Source organism: Nelumbo lutea, chromosome 4 (assembly GCF_056320005.1).
Source record: "Nelumbo lutea isolate HS-2025 chromosome 4, American lotus-T2T, whole genome shotgun sequence".
Taxonomy (NCBI): Eukaryota; Viridiplantae; Streptophyta; class Magnoliopsida; order Proteales; family Nelumbonaceae; genus Nelumbo; species Nelumbo lutea.
In genome coordinates, this window is record NC_142687.1 from 24,574,464 (window position 1) to 24,590,155 (window position 15,692).

Here is a 15,692-nt window from a genome sequence, read left to right on the forward strand (position 1 = left end):
TGCTTCCTCATTATTTCTTACAATGTGTTTCCACAACATGATTTTATATTTGAAAACAAAAATAACTGCCACATCAGCAAAATTATATTGTTTTCAAAAATAAAATGAATCGTGTTGTACAACCAGTTCGGATTTCCTACTAAATTTATCTGCTCTCCTCCGTACTAATCCAATTAAACTATACCAAGAGATTTAACCTTTCCAACAACCCACCGAATGTTAACCTCCGTTATCTACTATTTTTTCAAAATAAAATATCTACTTTTATATATTAAATTTTTGCGAAAAATAAATCTTTATTTTTCAGTTATTCACAAAAATAAATCCCTATTTTTCAAGTTTGAGTCACCGGATCTGTTCAAACTGGCAATTGGCAACTGGTATATTGGTTTCCTATCAAGAATAAGACTGTCGAATGTCGTGGGTACCTAAAAGGTTGGGATTTATTTTTCCGAAAAGATTAAAAATATATTTTATTTAAAAATAATAATAGATGAAGGAAATTAACATTTGATGGGTTGCTGGAAATGTTAAATATCTTGACACATGGTATAGTTTAATTGGGTTAGTAGAGAATAAAGCAGAAATAGATTAGTAGGAAATCCGAACTTTTGCACAACACCCTCTAAATTTGCAGTCCATGATCCATCCCCAAATTCTCCAATGCGTGCACTTCAATCTCCCCCAATCTGTATCATTTGAGAAAGCTTGAACCTTGTAGACATCTCATGTGCACACCTCGCCACCTAGGCTTCGTAGTGGAATGAACCCAAAGAGCTAACATGTCTAGAACTTCACCCATATATATGATTTCCTGCTAATTGCTATGCAACCATTCTCTCCTCTCAAGGAAGGGTGGATTCATTCCTCACAAAAATATAAATATCTCCATATTCATATTTTTTTATTTTGAGCCACCATACTACATTTTGTTATATACGTAGGGGAGGCCAAAGCTATCATCTTTGTAACTTTTTTTTTTAAGACCCCTAAATTTAATGCAGGTGGAAGGACAGAGAACAGTCATCATCTTAAAAATTATTAATTAACCATTATCAGAATAGGGGACACATGGAAAGAAAAATAAAATATATCGCATGCGCCATTATTTGACATGCGTTCATATCAAGGGTATTTATGTCTTTCAAATCACTGAAGAAATACAGTCATCATCTTGAAGTCCTCTCTCTCTCTTTCGTTCTCTCTCTCTATAAATAAGGATTTAATCACCGAAGAAATTTAAGTAACAAAATGAAGATATTTCTTGTTGCTTTAATTCTTTTGGTTTCAATTGCTTTCGTCCCAAAGGAAACAAGGGGTAGAGAATTAGCAGTGGTGTGGTACACAGGTAATTATTAATTGTTTCTCCATATTTTTTTTTCCTTATTTTATTTTATTTCGCTCCGTGGGGCTACAGAACCAGCAGACGGGATTTGATCTCAAGTTTTCGCAACAACCAACAAGAAGCAAAAAATCCTTACCACCTTACCCTTGTTATGTTTTTGTTAAAATTAAAGCATCTTGTAACGGAACTTGTGGTTTCTTTCTCCGATTAAAATTAAGCTTTTTGTTTCTCTTTCTAGAGAACCTTTGATGGTGATCATGATGATTAAAGAGTAGGGAAGTAGACTTCATTTTATCAGTTTTATGATGCAGTGAAGAGAATTTTTCTTTATATAGGTTGATTGATAATCATTTTTTTTTAAGATATCATGCGTTTTCTAGGGATGATAATTATTCCGGGGAGTGGTTTATTCCTACCCTGACCTTGATTATATATCTAATACTAAGGCCATGTTTAGGAGTGTTTATGTTAAAAATAAGTTCTTAAAAACAAACACTTATTCTAATAAGTACTTTCTAAGCACTTATTTTATATTGGACCTTTGGTGGTCTTTTTCTCCAATAAGCATTTATGATTCTTTTGTCTTTCATTTTCTTTCAAAATTTTAAAATATCCAATTCTAAGTGAATGAATAAAAGTACTTTAATAGAATTGCTTTCGTAAAAGTACTTTCATAAAAGTGATCTTATAAAAGTACTTTCATATAAGTGCTTTCATGTAAAAGTATTTTTATAAAAGTGTTTTAGTAAAAGTACATTTATAAAAGTGTTTTTGTAAAAATAACAATGTTGTTAAAAATAACAATATTGAAAGCATGGTTTTTAAAAACGAACTGGTCAGGGTCCGGTTACCGGTTCAAACGGTCCAACCGTTCGACCAGAATGGTCAGCCCGTTTTAACAAAAAAATTTAAAAAATTGGAAAATGGTCAAAACCGTTCGAACGGTTAACCGGCCAGTTCAGCGGTTTGCTGACCAAAATCAACAGTTTTGGGAAAAAAACGGTTTTGGAGGAAAACAGAACCGATCAGGTGACCAATTCCTAGTTTTTCCAGTCCGATCGTCCGGTCCAATCCAGTTTTGAAAACAGTGATTGAAAGGATATAATTAGTATTGTTTTGTTATATTATTATTATTAATAAAATGACTATATAGCCATAATTTTTATTAATTAATATATTCAATTTCTTGTTTCAGAAGAGAATGGAGGCAAACAACCGCCAAAGCCATATCCATGTTCTAAGATTTATAGTTGCGAGCCACCAGCAAGCCCTTATCCATGTTCTAAGATTTACAATTGCGAACCACCGTCAAGACAATAAGAGATAGCTTAGGGCTTAACTTTCATGGAAGCCCAAGAAATTATCAACCATCCTTTCTATATTGTTATTAATAATAAGTCGTTTGCACTTTGCAATGTAGTAGTAAAGTAGAAAGCAGCATAGTCTCTTAGCTTCTCTTATTCCAATGTTGTTCTATTCTACCTTTGATATATTCTACAAATTAAGCTATGTAGGTTATGTCTCGGTGCTCTCTCTCTATATAGTTATGTTGCTTTTTTTTTTTTTTTTTCTAATATGATGGGTATCCAAGAATGGACGATTAGATGATTGGGGTTTTATTATGATATTGAGGAAATAGCCTGGGCTAATTATGAAATTATGCCTGAGCGCAATCCTACTTTCAAACTCCAAATATAACAAACTTCGCCAATTAACAATAAATAAAGATTAATTTAGGTTTTATTGGAAGTTTTATAAACAAGATGCAAATGGGAGGTAATGACCTCATGCCAAAACACCTTGTCAAATATGCAAACTAATGTTATATTTGGATAAACATCATAACTTGTGCTTTTAAAGCCAAAACTATAAATCCCCAAAATTAGATTTTGTATTTTGAATGTAGATTATTATATTTTTAGAATCAACCTTTACCAAATGTCCAAACATTTATTAGTTCAGTTTTTATCCCGCGGTCCAAGAGTTCAAAAATTAAAGTCTATAATATATTATAAAAAGTATGAATGAGGGTGTGGAACTTTTTTTAATGAAAATGCCCATAATTGTTATTTAGTTATCTCTAATTATGAAGGTTGAAAATGTAGTTTCAATTAATGCTTTTTACCTCATTTAATCCCTCTCATTAACTCCTATATTTAAGGTATTAACTCACATTCCCTCTTATTAAATTCAATATTTAAGTTATATTTTCACTAATAAACGCTACTAATTAGATATATGTCCAAAACTTTTAACAATATAAACTCATATGTTTTGAAACTTTCTCAAAAACAAAACCATTCTTTACCCATATGATGACTAAGGAATTCAATCATCAAAATCAAATTGGTCAATTCATGAAGTCATAGTTAGATAATAAAATTTTTAAATAGAAATTAATATAAAAAATTATAAAAAATGTTAGAAAAAATAGACACATTTATGATATTTTTATTAATCAAATTAAAAGATAAGTGTAATAAACAAGAATTATTTTTATTGATGATGAAAATGAAATACATAATCTAAAACTAACCAAAAATGAAATTATTTCCCTATTTAGTGAAGATCAATAGTTCAACTTTTGGGTCAAACCTGTCAATCTTTAATGTCATAATTAAACAATAAAATTAATAAAATATAAAAAACACAAAAGTAAAAAAATGCATAACTTTTACAAAAAGAAAATTAGGCAAATGTATAATATCGTATGTTTATCATATTAAACAAAAAATAAGTGTACATGACAGTATTATTTTTACACATGTAGAAATAAAAAAAATTATAGAAAATTTTGAACACATCTATAACTCTATATTTACACTACTATTAAAAATATAAATAAGATTGTGAAGCTTTTTTTAACTAGAATACCCATTTTTTGAATTTAATCCCTATTTAATTGTGATATTTAAAATGTAGTTTGAACTACAATTTTCACCTCATTCAATTCCCTCTCCTTAAATCTGACATTTTTTTTATAAATAAAGAAAAAACACTAAAAAGATAAAACATTACAAAAAGAAGAATCCAGCCAAGTAGGTAGACTATCAATGATACACAAAACTTTGCAATTCAATATGAGGTGCTTACATAATCAGCTTCGAATTTTGCAATCTGCATTTGATTAATAGTGAAAAACAAAAATATAAAAAATAATATAATATTATATTATATATATATTTATATAATTCATATTTATGAATTTATAATGTATAGAAAATATATAATATATATCACATACACAAAATATATATAAATATATGTATACTAGTTGATTCGGTTAACCACCAGTTCTATATTTTAGTTAAATGAAACCGAACTGATACCTTTGGTTTTTTTTAAATGTTAAACCGAAATCAAACTGACCGATTCGATTAACCAAAATTTCGATTTGATTTTAGACGATTTTCTCAATCGATTCGGTTTTTTTGGTTTTTCTTGCTCGCCCCTAATGATATGTTTGCTGTGGTTTGTTGTCATTTGTCCTAGTGGTGTGTCTTAGTTTTGTTCTGCTGTCTTTGGCTCTTTGTTGGTTCTTTGGTCGTTTATTAGTATCCTTGGGTTCTTGGTTGGCTTTTATTTGGCATGGATTAATATCACTTGGATCTTGGGCCCCCAGACCCAGAATCCTTCACAGCATATTGGGTCCACCATTGATATCTATTGGGGAGAAAATTAAAACCAGTATGAAACATTATAACAGCCATGCCATGTGGTTTTGATGCGCATATCAGGGCAGCAAGCCTTTGGAAAACCCAATAAAGTGCATTATCAAATCATGTGGCAAATATCAATATTGTCATGCCAATTTTCCATCTGTGCCTACAGTGGGAGCCTTATATAAGTAAATGTTTCTTTTGTTTTGTTTTGCTTTTTTTTTTTTTTTTTCTTATTACATTAGGCTGAGCCTAATAAGCGAAGTACAAGGAAAGACATAGTAATCCAACAGTTACAGTAATTAGTAATCCCTTAAAATAACAAGGACATGCAGCCTTAATTCCCCGATCTCCTCCTCAACTCTCATGTCCATCGGGCACCGGAGACCACCTTATTTCATCCCTCTACTTAGTTCTTTGCTGCAGGCTTGCCACCCTTTGCCTACAAAACCCATTAAATGGCAAAATCATATCAAAACCAATTACCAGTGAACACTGAACATGGTTTCATAAGAGGTTACAATTAATTCCCGACCTCCTACAATCTACCTCAGCCTGCCACCGAACCATCCAGCCTGAATTAATTTATTGACTGGTTATGGACTATGAGCCAAGCCAAAATCCAGGCCAAGTATGATTTTGGCTTGTTTTTTTTTTCGGGAAAAGGGGGAGAGAGGTTGTTATAATTAATACTCTCTTAGAGGGTGGGAAAGTACTTACCCACCGCATGGATTCTCATGTCTTAACTAGGTAATGTTTCGCCTAGCCGAACATTGTATTTGTTAATTGTAAGTACCCGGGCAACATTTTCCCGGGAATCACTTGCCCGAGGAAACGCGTAACCCGGCCAACCCTGTTTGGCCCAAATGCTTTTCTTGCTAAGCAAGTTCATGTACAATGGTATATAAAGCAAAGGTGTATATAAATTATAAATACCTTCTTTTTGGGCTCTCGAGGCTTCTGTTCTGCCTTCTTTGGGGCCGGTTTGGAGGCCGGAGCCTTGGCAGCAGCACCCTGACTAGCTTTGGCAGGTTCCTTCTTGGCCTGCCCAAAGAGTTGTGTACCAACAGGTCTCTCAGCCTTCATTGATGCCATTCTATTCAAGAGTCAATACACACAGGGAGCTTAAGAAAGCTGGCTACCTTGTTGCTCTCTCTCAAGTATCACCAACCTATATTTATAGAGTTTCACCATTGTGAGTTGTGGCATGGAATTGGAATCACAAGCAACGATAAAGGTGATTTAGACAAAATTGAGATGTCAGGGAATGGAATATTTGAAATAGAGGAGGTGGAGGGAAGATGAATATGGTATAAGATGCTTATTTAGTGTTCCTCCATCGCCCAATCTTAAAGCTTATAGTGATGGGTGGAGATGGATTGCAGTTGCAGGATCTGTTTATTCCTTTCCAGTTTACTACTCACCCAAATGGTATAAGATTGTTAGGCGTTCTGAAGCAGAAAGAAATGAATTTGCTTTTTTTGTACAAGTAGTAATTGTGCAAGTGTGCAACTATGAGGGGTTGTGGTTAACACTAACAACTCGACACTCAACCTTCAACTAACCCAAATGAAAAGATTGCAGTATTATTCAGATACCAGAATAAGAATATAATAGGATGGGCATACTTTATTCTGTGCTGCTGCATTATTTACCCTGTTTTCTGTTTGGATGTTGCTTCATTTCATTCATTACCCATTCCAAGTATAACACGTAATTGTTTCAGATTGGGGAAAAAACACTAAAGATGTGTTGTGATGCCTGAACAGAGGAGAAGCACCATCCACTTGACTTTTCATTGATCCAGGATCTCTATTCCCTCTCCAAGAAAAGGGACCTTTACCCCTAGAAATCTGAAATTTTCAGAACTGCTGAATTTTTCCATCCACAGTCTATATTGGATCTGGGTAGCTTTTTCTTGAGCCCAAACACGTCATAGCAATGTATTAGCACTGGAACCATTCCATGTTTTCTCCCCACCAGATTCTATTCCATAGGGGCTAGACCAAGTGGTATGTGACTGTGTCTGTGTGTCAAGAAAGAAAAACACAAGCTGATTCCAAGGGAGACTTTGGATTAGAAGAGAAAAAAACACATTGACACAAGGGAACAACAGTTACATACTGAATGGGACACAACAACTTGCACACAGAACAATGAATGGGACACAACTTGGAGACAGAACAATGGTTACATACTGATGATGATTCAAAGGCGACACATTCATTCTAGGCTTTAACAAATTTGATAGAAAATAGATTTTGAATATCACTAATCAAAACGCGGAAAGGTACTCTGGCTATTTGCATCAATATTACAAGTACCAAGTCGGTTTCTGGCATTTCAATTAGACAGCAATTTAGACTTTACAGCCCAGAAGTCACACTCAACTTCATATCATCATTGCACTATTAAATTAATCCTCTATTATAAGCTTCCATTTATAAGCCCAGACTTGGCCTCTAATCCTTGGAGCAATGAAGAACAGAAGAACAATGACGACGCAAGGATTCAAGGATAAAGAGTAATGCAGGTTTGTGGTGATTATAGCATGAAAGATGAAGTACAATGAAGAGGAAATCAGGTAGTGCTTGGCTTTCTTTCAATATTTTTCCAACTATTTGAATATAATTTAATGTACTGTCTTTTGAAGCTCGTTTTTATTTAAAATGATTGGAATTTAGTAAAACGATTGGGGGTTTCTTGACGTATGAGAAAAAGAGTTTTCAGGCTTTTTTTTTTTGGGTGATAATGGTGAGTAGGGCAGTTGATAACAAGACCCAAACTGACCAACTCGGTCCGGTCCAACCCGAGTTGGTTGGTTTTTTTTCATCACCGGTCGGTTTCGGGTTACAAAAAAACATAAATCGATGGTTTGGTTCGGTTTCAGTTTTCATGTGTGAAAATCGAAATCGAACTGACCCGAACCGACTTAGATATATATATATATATATATCAATCTTATTTCAGAAATATACATATTATATATAAAATTTCTGATATATAAAATATCAGTTTTAACCCATCAAATCATTTTTAATTTCCAGGCATCCAGTCTTTGCTTTCTTAAACTTGAATCCTTTACCGTTCACATCGAGAGAATCATTCACAAAACTGACCCAAACAAATCCAAACCGACCAGGTCAGTTTTACTTAGTACTGGGTCGGTTTCGGTTTCATTTCTAGGCAAACCGACCAAATCAGATCGGTTGGAAAAACGCCAGTAAACCGACCCAACCCGACCAGTGAACAGCCCTAATGGTGAGAGACTTGAACCCAGGGATGATCATGGGCTGCAAGACCGGGCTGGGCTTAGCACCTATGATAAGGGCTACAGCCCAGGCCCATCCAGGCTAGGCTGTGTGTATAATATGGATAATTATGGGCCAGGCTCTCTATGGAGGGTTACCTAGTTTTGGGTTTCAGGTGTGCACAGTTTATATTCCATGTTACGATTATTGGGTTTTCTATGTGGGAATCCTCTTTGAGATGTCAGAATCCTTGGCTCTTTTGAGTTTGATTTATAGACAGAGGCACATGCTATCGAACTGAAACCAACTTAAACGAAATATAACTACGGAACCTGATTGGAGGCTATACTAGGAGATTCTTCAGTTTCACCACGTCACCTTTGATAAAAGTTTTTCATAAATGTCACTGTGAATATTTTTCATTTATTATGTATTCATGAAACTACCTTATGATAGTCATAGTTTCAAATTTACATAACTCATGACCTGGTGCAACATCACAAATTATCTATTTTTCTTATCTATTCATCCAAAACAGTTTTATCCATGCCTCTTAGAAGTAGCCAAGTTACATTACACCTAAGCATCTCCAGGAATTGGTGGCTCCTACCTGTACGGAGAACTTGTCTCCAACCAAATGCATTTTTCAATTAAAATTTAGGGTTTAAGGTTCAAGGTTAGGGTTTAAAATTTAGGATTTCTATATAAAAATCGAGAGGTGGTCGGACGAAAGAATCTGACCATAGTAGGATTGAAAATATGCTCAAGCATATCCATTTAAATACATCTAGAACAAGATTAAAAGGAAATAAAACTATAATTTAGGTTGTGCTTAGCTTGATAAAAAAAAAGAGAAGCAGGAAGTAGTCAAGGAATTTTATGAAATTTATTAAGAAGTTCCTCAACTTTCCATTTCTCTCTTATTTTCTCAAACCAAACATAACCTCAAGGCCCCGTTCGCTTTTCAATAAGTTATTTATTCGAGTAAATGCAATTACCTGGGAAAGTTTTTCCTGGGAAACACTTACCCAGGTAAATGCATTTACCTATATTCTTTTATTTCTCAGGTAAATAAGGCAATGACCATTTTAGCCATAGAAATCTATTATTAAAAGGGGCAATTTTGTCCCATTCAACAGTTGGCAACTTTCTCCCTATGTGGGGAAGTTATTTACCCACCTAGGAAATGGGTATCACTTCCCAAGAAAATAAACTTTCCAGGCACCGTTCGCTTTTCGGTAAGTTATTTATCCGAGTAAATGCAATTACCTGGGTAAGTTTTTCCCGGGAAACACTTACCCAGGTAAGTGCATTTACCTATATTCTTTTATTTCTCAGGTAAATAAGGCAATGACCATTTTAGCCATGAAAATCTATTATTAAAAGGGGCAATTTTGTCCCATTCAACTGTTGGCAACTTTCTCCCCGTGTGGAAAGGTTATTTACCCACCTAGGAAATGGGTATCACTTTCACCCAAGAAAATAAACTTTCCCTGGTTCCCACATAAAGCTGAAAAAAGAACATGGGATTCTTGGTCAATGGGAACTAAAATCCCATTGACCAACTTTTCCCCCTCTCCAAATCCAAAAAAAGAACACCCCTAAGAGTTTTACTTGGTAAATGGTTATGCTCAGCCTGCATTTGCTTGCCCCAACCCAAACCTGACCAGGTTCACCTCCCCCACTGAAATGAAGTGCAAGTTCTGTAACATCCATTATTGTCTTACTGTAAGCATGAAATGATATAGAGTTATGCTTCCAGGTCATGCTGTGGTGATGGAGATGAGAAGAGTACAAAAGTGATAACGTGATCTGTTTTTTTTTTTGTTTTTTCTTTTTTAATTTACATCACTAGGATATGTAGTTGAAAGTTCACCTGAAAAAGCAATATCCCAGTTGGTTGAAAATTAAAGGGTACAGTTCTTCAATCTAAGCCAATACTATCAAGGATTTGCTCTGTATGGAGTTCCTTTTCTTTGCCAATGCTTTACACCACAAAAGAGATTTAACAGAGAAAGAAAGAGAATCTTGCTGATTCTTGGAGATATAGACAACAATGGATCGATCATGTTTCGTAATTGAGGTTCCTCTTAAATCATTTCTTTTTTTTTTTTTTTCTGTTTCACCTTTATTTAAACTTCTTTTTATTGCAGAAGAAGAATCACTCTGACAAAATTACAAACATTCATTTAAAAAGCATAGACTTCGTGGGGAACTGAGTCCCATAACAGAAATTCAGTACAGTGAAAGCAACATGATGAACATTTCTTCTTTGATGCAAATAGAATTTACATCTGTTAATTAAGAGAGTCAGCTTCAGAAATCTCAGTCGGCCCGACCATACGAGCTTAGGATGATGCATGGCAATTTAGCCAAATTGGTAGAACATTTGTCTCATTTTTTGTAGCATTGATAAGTACACCTTCAGTCCCTTATCTCGGTTATCTTTTGCGATCAATGAGGTTTCCCAATCCTCAAGGCTACATAAGCAATAAGCCTGTATCCCACCAACATCACTGTTAAGGCAGTAACATCTAATCCCATGTTATTGATACCCAGATTCTTTACAGCAGGGAAGTTGAAGATCTTGCAATGGAGCCCAATCCCACAGTCATAATAATCATCCTCTGTGTATTGCACTCCAACCAGAAGCTTGTAACAGTAGTGACTAAAGGAAGTGTACTTCAACCAAACTATGAAAGCTGGAATATGTTGAATGTAGTATCCACTGGCTAGTAGGAACACAAGCATGGTCACAGAAGCTAAGGTTGTTGCTTGTTTCAGTTCCATTAGAATGGCGCCAAGGGCAAGGCCTAGTCCTTGAGACACTAGAACGTTGTAGAGAATGATCAGGAGGGTCAGCAGAAAGTTGACAGGGGAGGGCCTGAGACCACCCATCCAGTATGTGACAGATACAAAGATGGTTGGGAGCACAAGTTCCATTGGTAAATCGCCAGCAATTCGCGCAAAGTAGTAAGAGGATAAGCGATACATTCCTGATGAGCGTTCCTTGATTAGCATTGGCCTCTCTTGAGGGAAAGTGAATATGGCATTGAACATGGGAAAGAATCCCCAGAATATGGAGAAGAAGAAGAGGAGTCCAACCTGCCCAAGTTCATTGTCATTGGAAGTTGGTAAGAAAAGAGATGTAGTTTATTATTACATAAGATTATTTCTCCATTAGATTCTACACAAGTTAACAAAGAGAACTGAAAGATAGGATGTGTTCATACTATGCTAATCAGACAGATCCACTGTGGCAAAGAAAAAGAATGGATATTCGGTTAAGTAATTAATCTGCACTTAGCTCTTAATTTCATCTCCTTAGGAATTCAAGTAACCTTTTAGATAAGATATTCCTCTATTTTGAAATACTCTGTTTCTTTGGAGACACACATTGGGCATATTTATAGATATAAAATTAGCAGAAACAGTGTATCAGCTTCAAATTGGATCAGGTAGAAAAGATCAAAAGGGTAATGAGTCCAGTGAAGGAAGGGGAAAAGAAAAGGAATTGCAGAAGGTGACAAATATTCAACCCATAAAACTCATGAATTAAATTGAAAAAAAAAAACAGAATTAATATAGAAGGAATCATATAATTATGCCAATTTTTCGAAGGAATACCTGATCCTGTATGTGAGAAACGTCAGAGTGCCACCACAATAGACCCGAAAGTATAGAAACTGAAATGACCTGAAAAATCCGCAACCCTGAGTAGGATTCATGTTTTCTCTCCTTCAAACCTCTACTTAACAATACCTTGAATTGCTCCCACCAGCTCGTCATCCACTGCTCCTCAGAACCTGAGAGAGTCTCATTGGTTAGAATAAGCCTCTTTGAACATAATCTTTGGTTTACGGGGATAGGGGTCTGGAACCATAGGAATTGGAATGGTCCTTTCTGGTTCCAACTGTTTGGTTAGACGGAATCAGAATCTCATTTCCATTCCTAGTGGAATGGCATTCCCCCATTTGAGGGAAGGGCAATTCCCTCTCTCTCACTTGGGAATGAGATTCCTTTCCAGTCAACTGTGATTCTAATTCTGGTTGAACCAAACAGGTGAGGGGAATAGACCATTCTAATTCCGTTTACAATTCCAAAGGATTCAGATTCTGATACCGATTCCAACTGTAAACCAAACGGACCCTTGTATTTTACTGTTTTTTTTTTTTTTTTTATTTCTTTGTTGTGTAATGTTTATCGTTTACTCATCAAGGAAAATGTAGTAACAGAAGCTACAGAATGCGATTCACACCAAACCACTGTCTTATCAGTGGGTATCTGGATCATGTTCATGACCCGAATGACATGGATTCTGGTCAGAATCTATTCTCGTTCCTCTGTCCAAGTGGGTCTGAATGGGCCTTCTTGTCACCCCAACAGTCATCAACCGATCGTTTTTTTTTTATTTTTTTATTTTTTTATTTTAAAGGGGGTGAATAAGAAGAGGGTCCCAATATATATAGATGTCATGGTGGGCTTTAAGTTTCTGTGTAAATTTATTCAAGTGGAGTCATATTTCGCATTACATGTCTAATACTGCTTGGGCCTTGGGCCCCCATAATTTGTCACATGTATATTCAGAGGCTATTTATTGGGTCCACCAATCAACATGAAACATCATTATAGCCATGTGGTTTTTCTGCATATATTGGGGCCAAGATCTATATTAGAAGCCTTGGAAGGCCTAATCTGGCCATGGCCCAGCCCATATATACGCTTCAAGGCTTCAGTGGTCGGTTTTATAATTACATTGTAAAAATTAAAATTAATCGCTTAATCTGGCCAATAATGCCTAATTTGGCCCAACCCATTACACAGGGGAGAGAGAGAGAGAGAGAGAATCCACATACCCCTAAATGATGTTGTTCCTGCTAGAAGAGACTCTGAAACCTGAGAAGTGAGGCCCAATTCAGCCTTCACCATGCTATGTAGATTCTTTTTGTAAGATGATATTAGATGCTGCTTTATAGAATTAAGATCCCCATGGTCCGACCGACCATAATTATCCGGTTGATCACCTTGCTTTGATTCAGGAACCACACCTGCACCTCCAACGCTAATGAAAATTAAAACGATGAAACTTTCAATAAAAAAGAAGAAGATTCTATGAATCCATGACTTTGGACGACATTACACGATACAGATATAAACTCAATGTCTTCAATTGAGCAACTACCACCCACTTTAGATGTTTAATTAAAAACCATTCGGGGTTCAATTACTCCAACCCTGTTCAACCTTTTTTATCTTAATTGATGATGACAACACATGCCCGTGAAGCACTTTTACTGTTCATGTGAGGGAACATTCTGGCCAAATATAACTTGCTAAAGCAATTAATGTGCTCTGCACAAACGTATGGTTGAGGTTTAAAAAGTTCGGTACTGAGATCCATCTATGCATGTCATGTCTCATGCTCCTGTCATGTAACCAAGGTTACATGCACCACCTATACCCCACCAATCACAACCTACCAGAACATCTGTTATCTGCAGTTACCCATTCCATGCTTTTTATCCTGATAACTGATAACACCCATACCACGAGTTCATATCGGCGCCCCACAGCACATCCCGACCGTGTAGTGGGAACATCTCCCATTAAAGTAACAAGTACAGGAGATGTTCCCAAATGACGCTGTGATGTGCATGTGAGGCGTTGAATGATGTGATCTCCCATACCCTACCCTTCAATTGTCAGTCGGGCCCGCATAAAACCAAACCCTAAAATTCAGTGGGGTGTTGATCTGTGATTGGTGGTTACCGGAAAAGTTCGTAACCATGGACACAGGCCAGGTGGCCAACTCTTGAGGGCACCTCTACTCTCTATAGGAGACACTAACAGCGACCCTAGCCAATAAATTTTAGGATATTTTGGTCATTCCAGATCCTACATCATTTTAACCTTTTTCACTCGGAAAAACAAAAAAAGAAATCAAACAACCAGGAGATACTAGAGGAGGAAATGTGCATACCATTAGCAATATCTAGCAGAAAATCAGCGGGATTGACAAGATTAACCCCCGGCGCATAACCGATAGAAGCAAAATAATCCAACGCCCGAAACGCACTACCGCTGTATATCGGATACCCATCCGATAAAACCACCACCTTATCAAACGACCGAAACAACCGACTCGAAGGCTGATGTATCGTCGTGACCACCGTTCTTCCGCCCCTTGCCAGCCCTTGCAATGTTGCCACAATACGCTGTGCCGTGGTGGAATCAAGCCCAGAGGTTGGCTCATCCAGCAACAAAAGACTAGGGTTCACCAGCATCTCTTGCCCGATACTCACCCGCTTCCGCTCACCACCCGATACGCCACGCAATAGAGGTCCACCCACGATACTGTTACGACATCTCGTCAACCCAAGCTCCGCGATAACTAATTCAGCTTGCTCAACCTTCTCTTCTCTTGTTAGTTTATTGGGTAACCTTAACAGAGCGGCGTATGTCAGCGTCTCCAGCACAGTGAGGTGGGGATATAGAACGTCGTCCTGTGTCACAAACCCTGTCTTACGCTTAATGGCGCCGGAGAAGGGCCGACCATTGTACGTTATGCTGCCGGAGAACTTTCCTGGAAGCCTGCCTGCAAGGGCTGTCAAGAGAGTGGTTTTACCGCTGCCCGATGGGCCGAGCATTGCTAGGAGCTCGCCCGGCCGGACGATCCCTGTAACCCCATTGAGTATGGTACGTTCAGGCTTGGGGTCCGGCGACGAGAAGCAATATCCGTCGGACTTCTTCAGCTTTATACTATAGACTACATCTTCAAACTGGAAAAGAGAGAAACCATGAATCATGAATGTGGGAGCACAGTTAGCTAGAATCCAAGGATCCATACAATTGATAATTCCAAATTCTAGCTGGGTACTGGGTACAAGTGAAGCCATACTTGATATAACAAGACATAAGATTACCTTGAGGGTGACAGGGCGCAACGATCTACGTAGAATCGAGCACTCTCCCATGCTTGCCTTCAGCTGCTCGGCCATCCGATCCTCCAAACAGGGGCTGACGTTACTGGACAAAGCAGGCAGCTCAGCGAGAACAATATTCGACCCACTAGTGGCTCTAGTCTCTTGCTCAGGGGGCATCATCTTCTCTGCAGACTAGAGCAGTGACAAACAGGTGGGCTTATGACAAGTATGAAGTAATCAGGTTAATTTCCACCCCTTGTATATATATGCAGAGAAGCCAGAGGTGGTGGTGGTGGATGGAAGAGTAGAAGAGGATCAAGAAAGAAAGCTTAAAGGCCCTAATTAACCCAGTAGTAGAGCTGTAGAGGGTCACATGCACAAACAGGACACGTGAGCTTTTTAAAGTGAAGGAGGGGGCACGAGATCTGGTCATTAGGTCATCAGGTCCGTCTGACTCATAAGTCATAACACCAGCCTTGAGAAGTAGACGAAAGAAAGAGAAGCATGTTGCACT

General features: G+C 37.0%; 1 protein-coding gene and 2 long non-coding RNA genes across 3 annotated transcripts; 1 reads left to right on the forward strand and 2 right to left on the reverse strand.

Annotated features, from left to right (window-relative positions):
* Window positions 1-1,210: 1,210 nt before the first annotated feature.
* LOC148854682 (uncharacterized) lies at window positions 1,211-2,882 on the forward strand. Its single transcript, XR_016112231.1, has 2 exons — window positions 1,211-1,348; window positions 2,541-2,882. It is a non-coding gene; the product is annotated as an uncharacterized LOC148854682 (long non-coding RNA).
* Window positions 2,883-5,189: 2,307 nt separating this feature from the next.
* Window positions 5,190-6,252, reverse strand: LOC148854683 (uncharacterized). The gene is made up of 2 exons (XR_016113371.1): window positions 5,941-6,252; window positions 5,190-5,446 (listed from the first exon to the last, which is right to left on the reverse strand). It is a non-coding gene; the product is annotated as an uncharacterized LOC148854683 (long non-coding RNA).
* A 4,170-nt stretch (window positions 6,253-10,422) lies between these two features.
* Window positions 10,423-15,692, reverse strand: LOC148854684 (ABC transporter G family member 21-like). The gene is made up of 5 exons (XM_088941400.1): window positions 15,179-15,692; window positions 14,236-15,034; window positions 13,112-13,303; window positions 11,883-12,061; window positions 10,423-11,360 (listed from the first exon to the last, which is right to left on the reverse strand). Exons 1-5 carry the CDS (start codon window positions 15,356-15,358, stop codon window positions 10,710-10,712), a joined length of 2,001 nt encoding a protein of 666 aa, XP_088797526.1. The 5' UTR covers window positions 15,359-15,692; the 3' UTR covers window positions 10,423-10,709.

What these genes read in the sequence shown, in the direction of transcription:
- LOC148854684 (XM_088941400.1), bottom strand. Translation starts at nt 15,358, where the DNA reads ATGATGCCCCCTGAGCAAGAGACTAGAGCCACTAGTGGGTCGAATATT. An exon ending in TGCGCCCTGTCACCCTCAAG is followed by an intron (nt 15,035 to 15,178) that starts GTAATCTTATGT and finishes TCTCTTTTCCAG; the next exon opens with TTTGAAGATGTAGTCTATAG. An exon ending in TTTCTCACATACAGGATCAG is followed by an intron (nt 11,361 to 11,882) that starts GTATTCCTTCGA and finishes GAACTTGGGCAG; the next exon opens with GTTGGACTCCTCTTCTTCTT.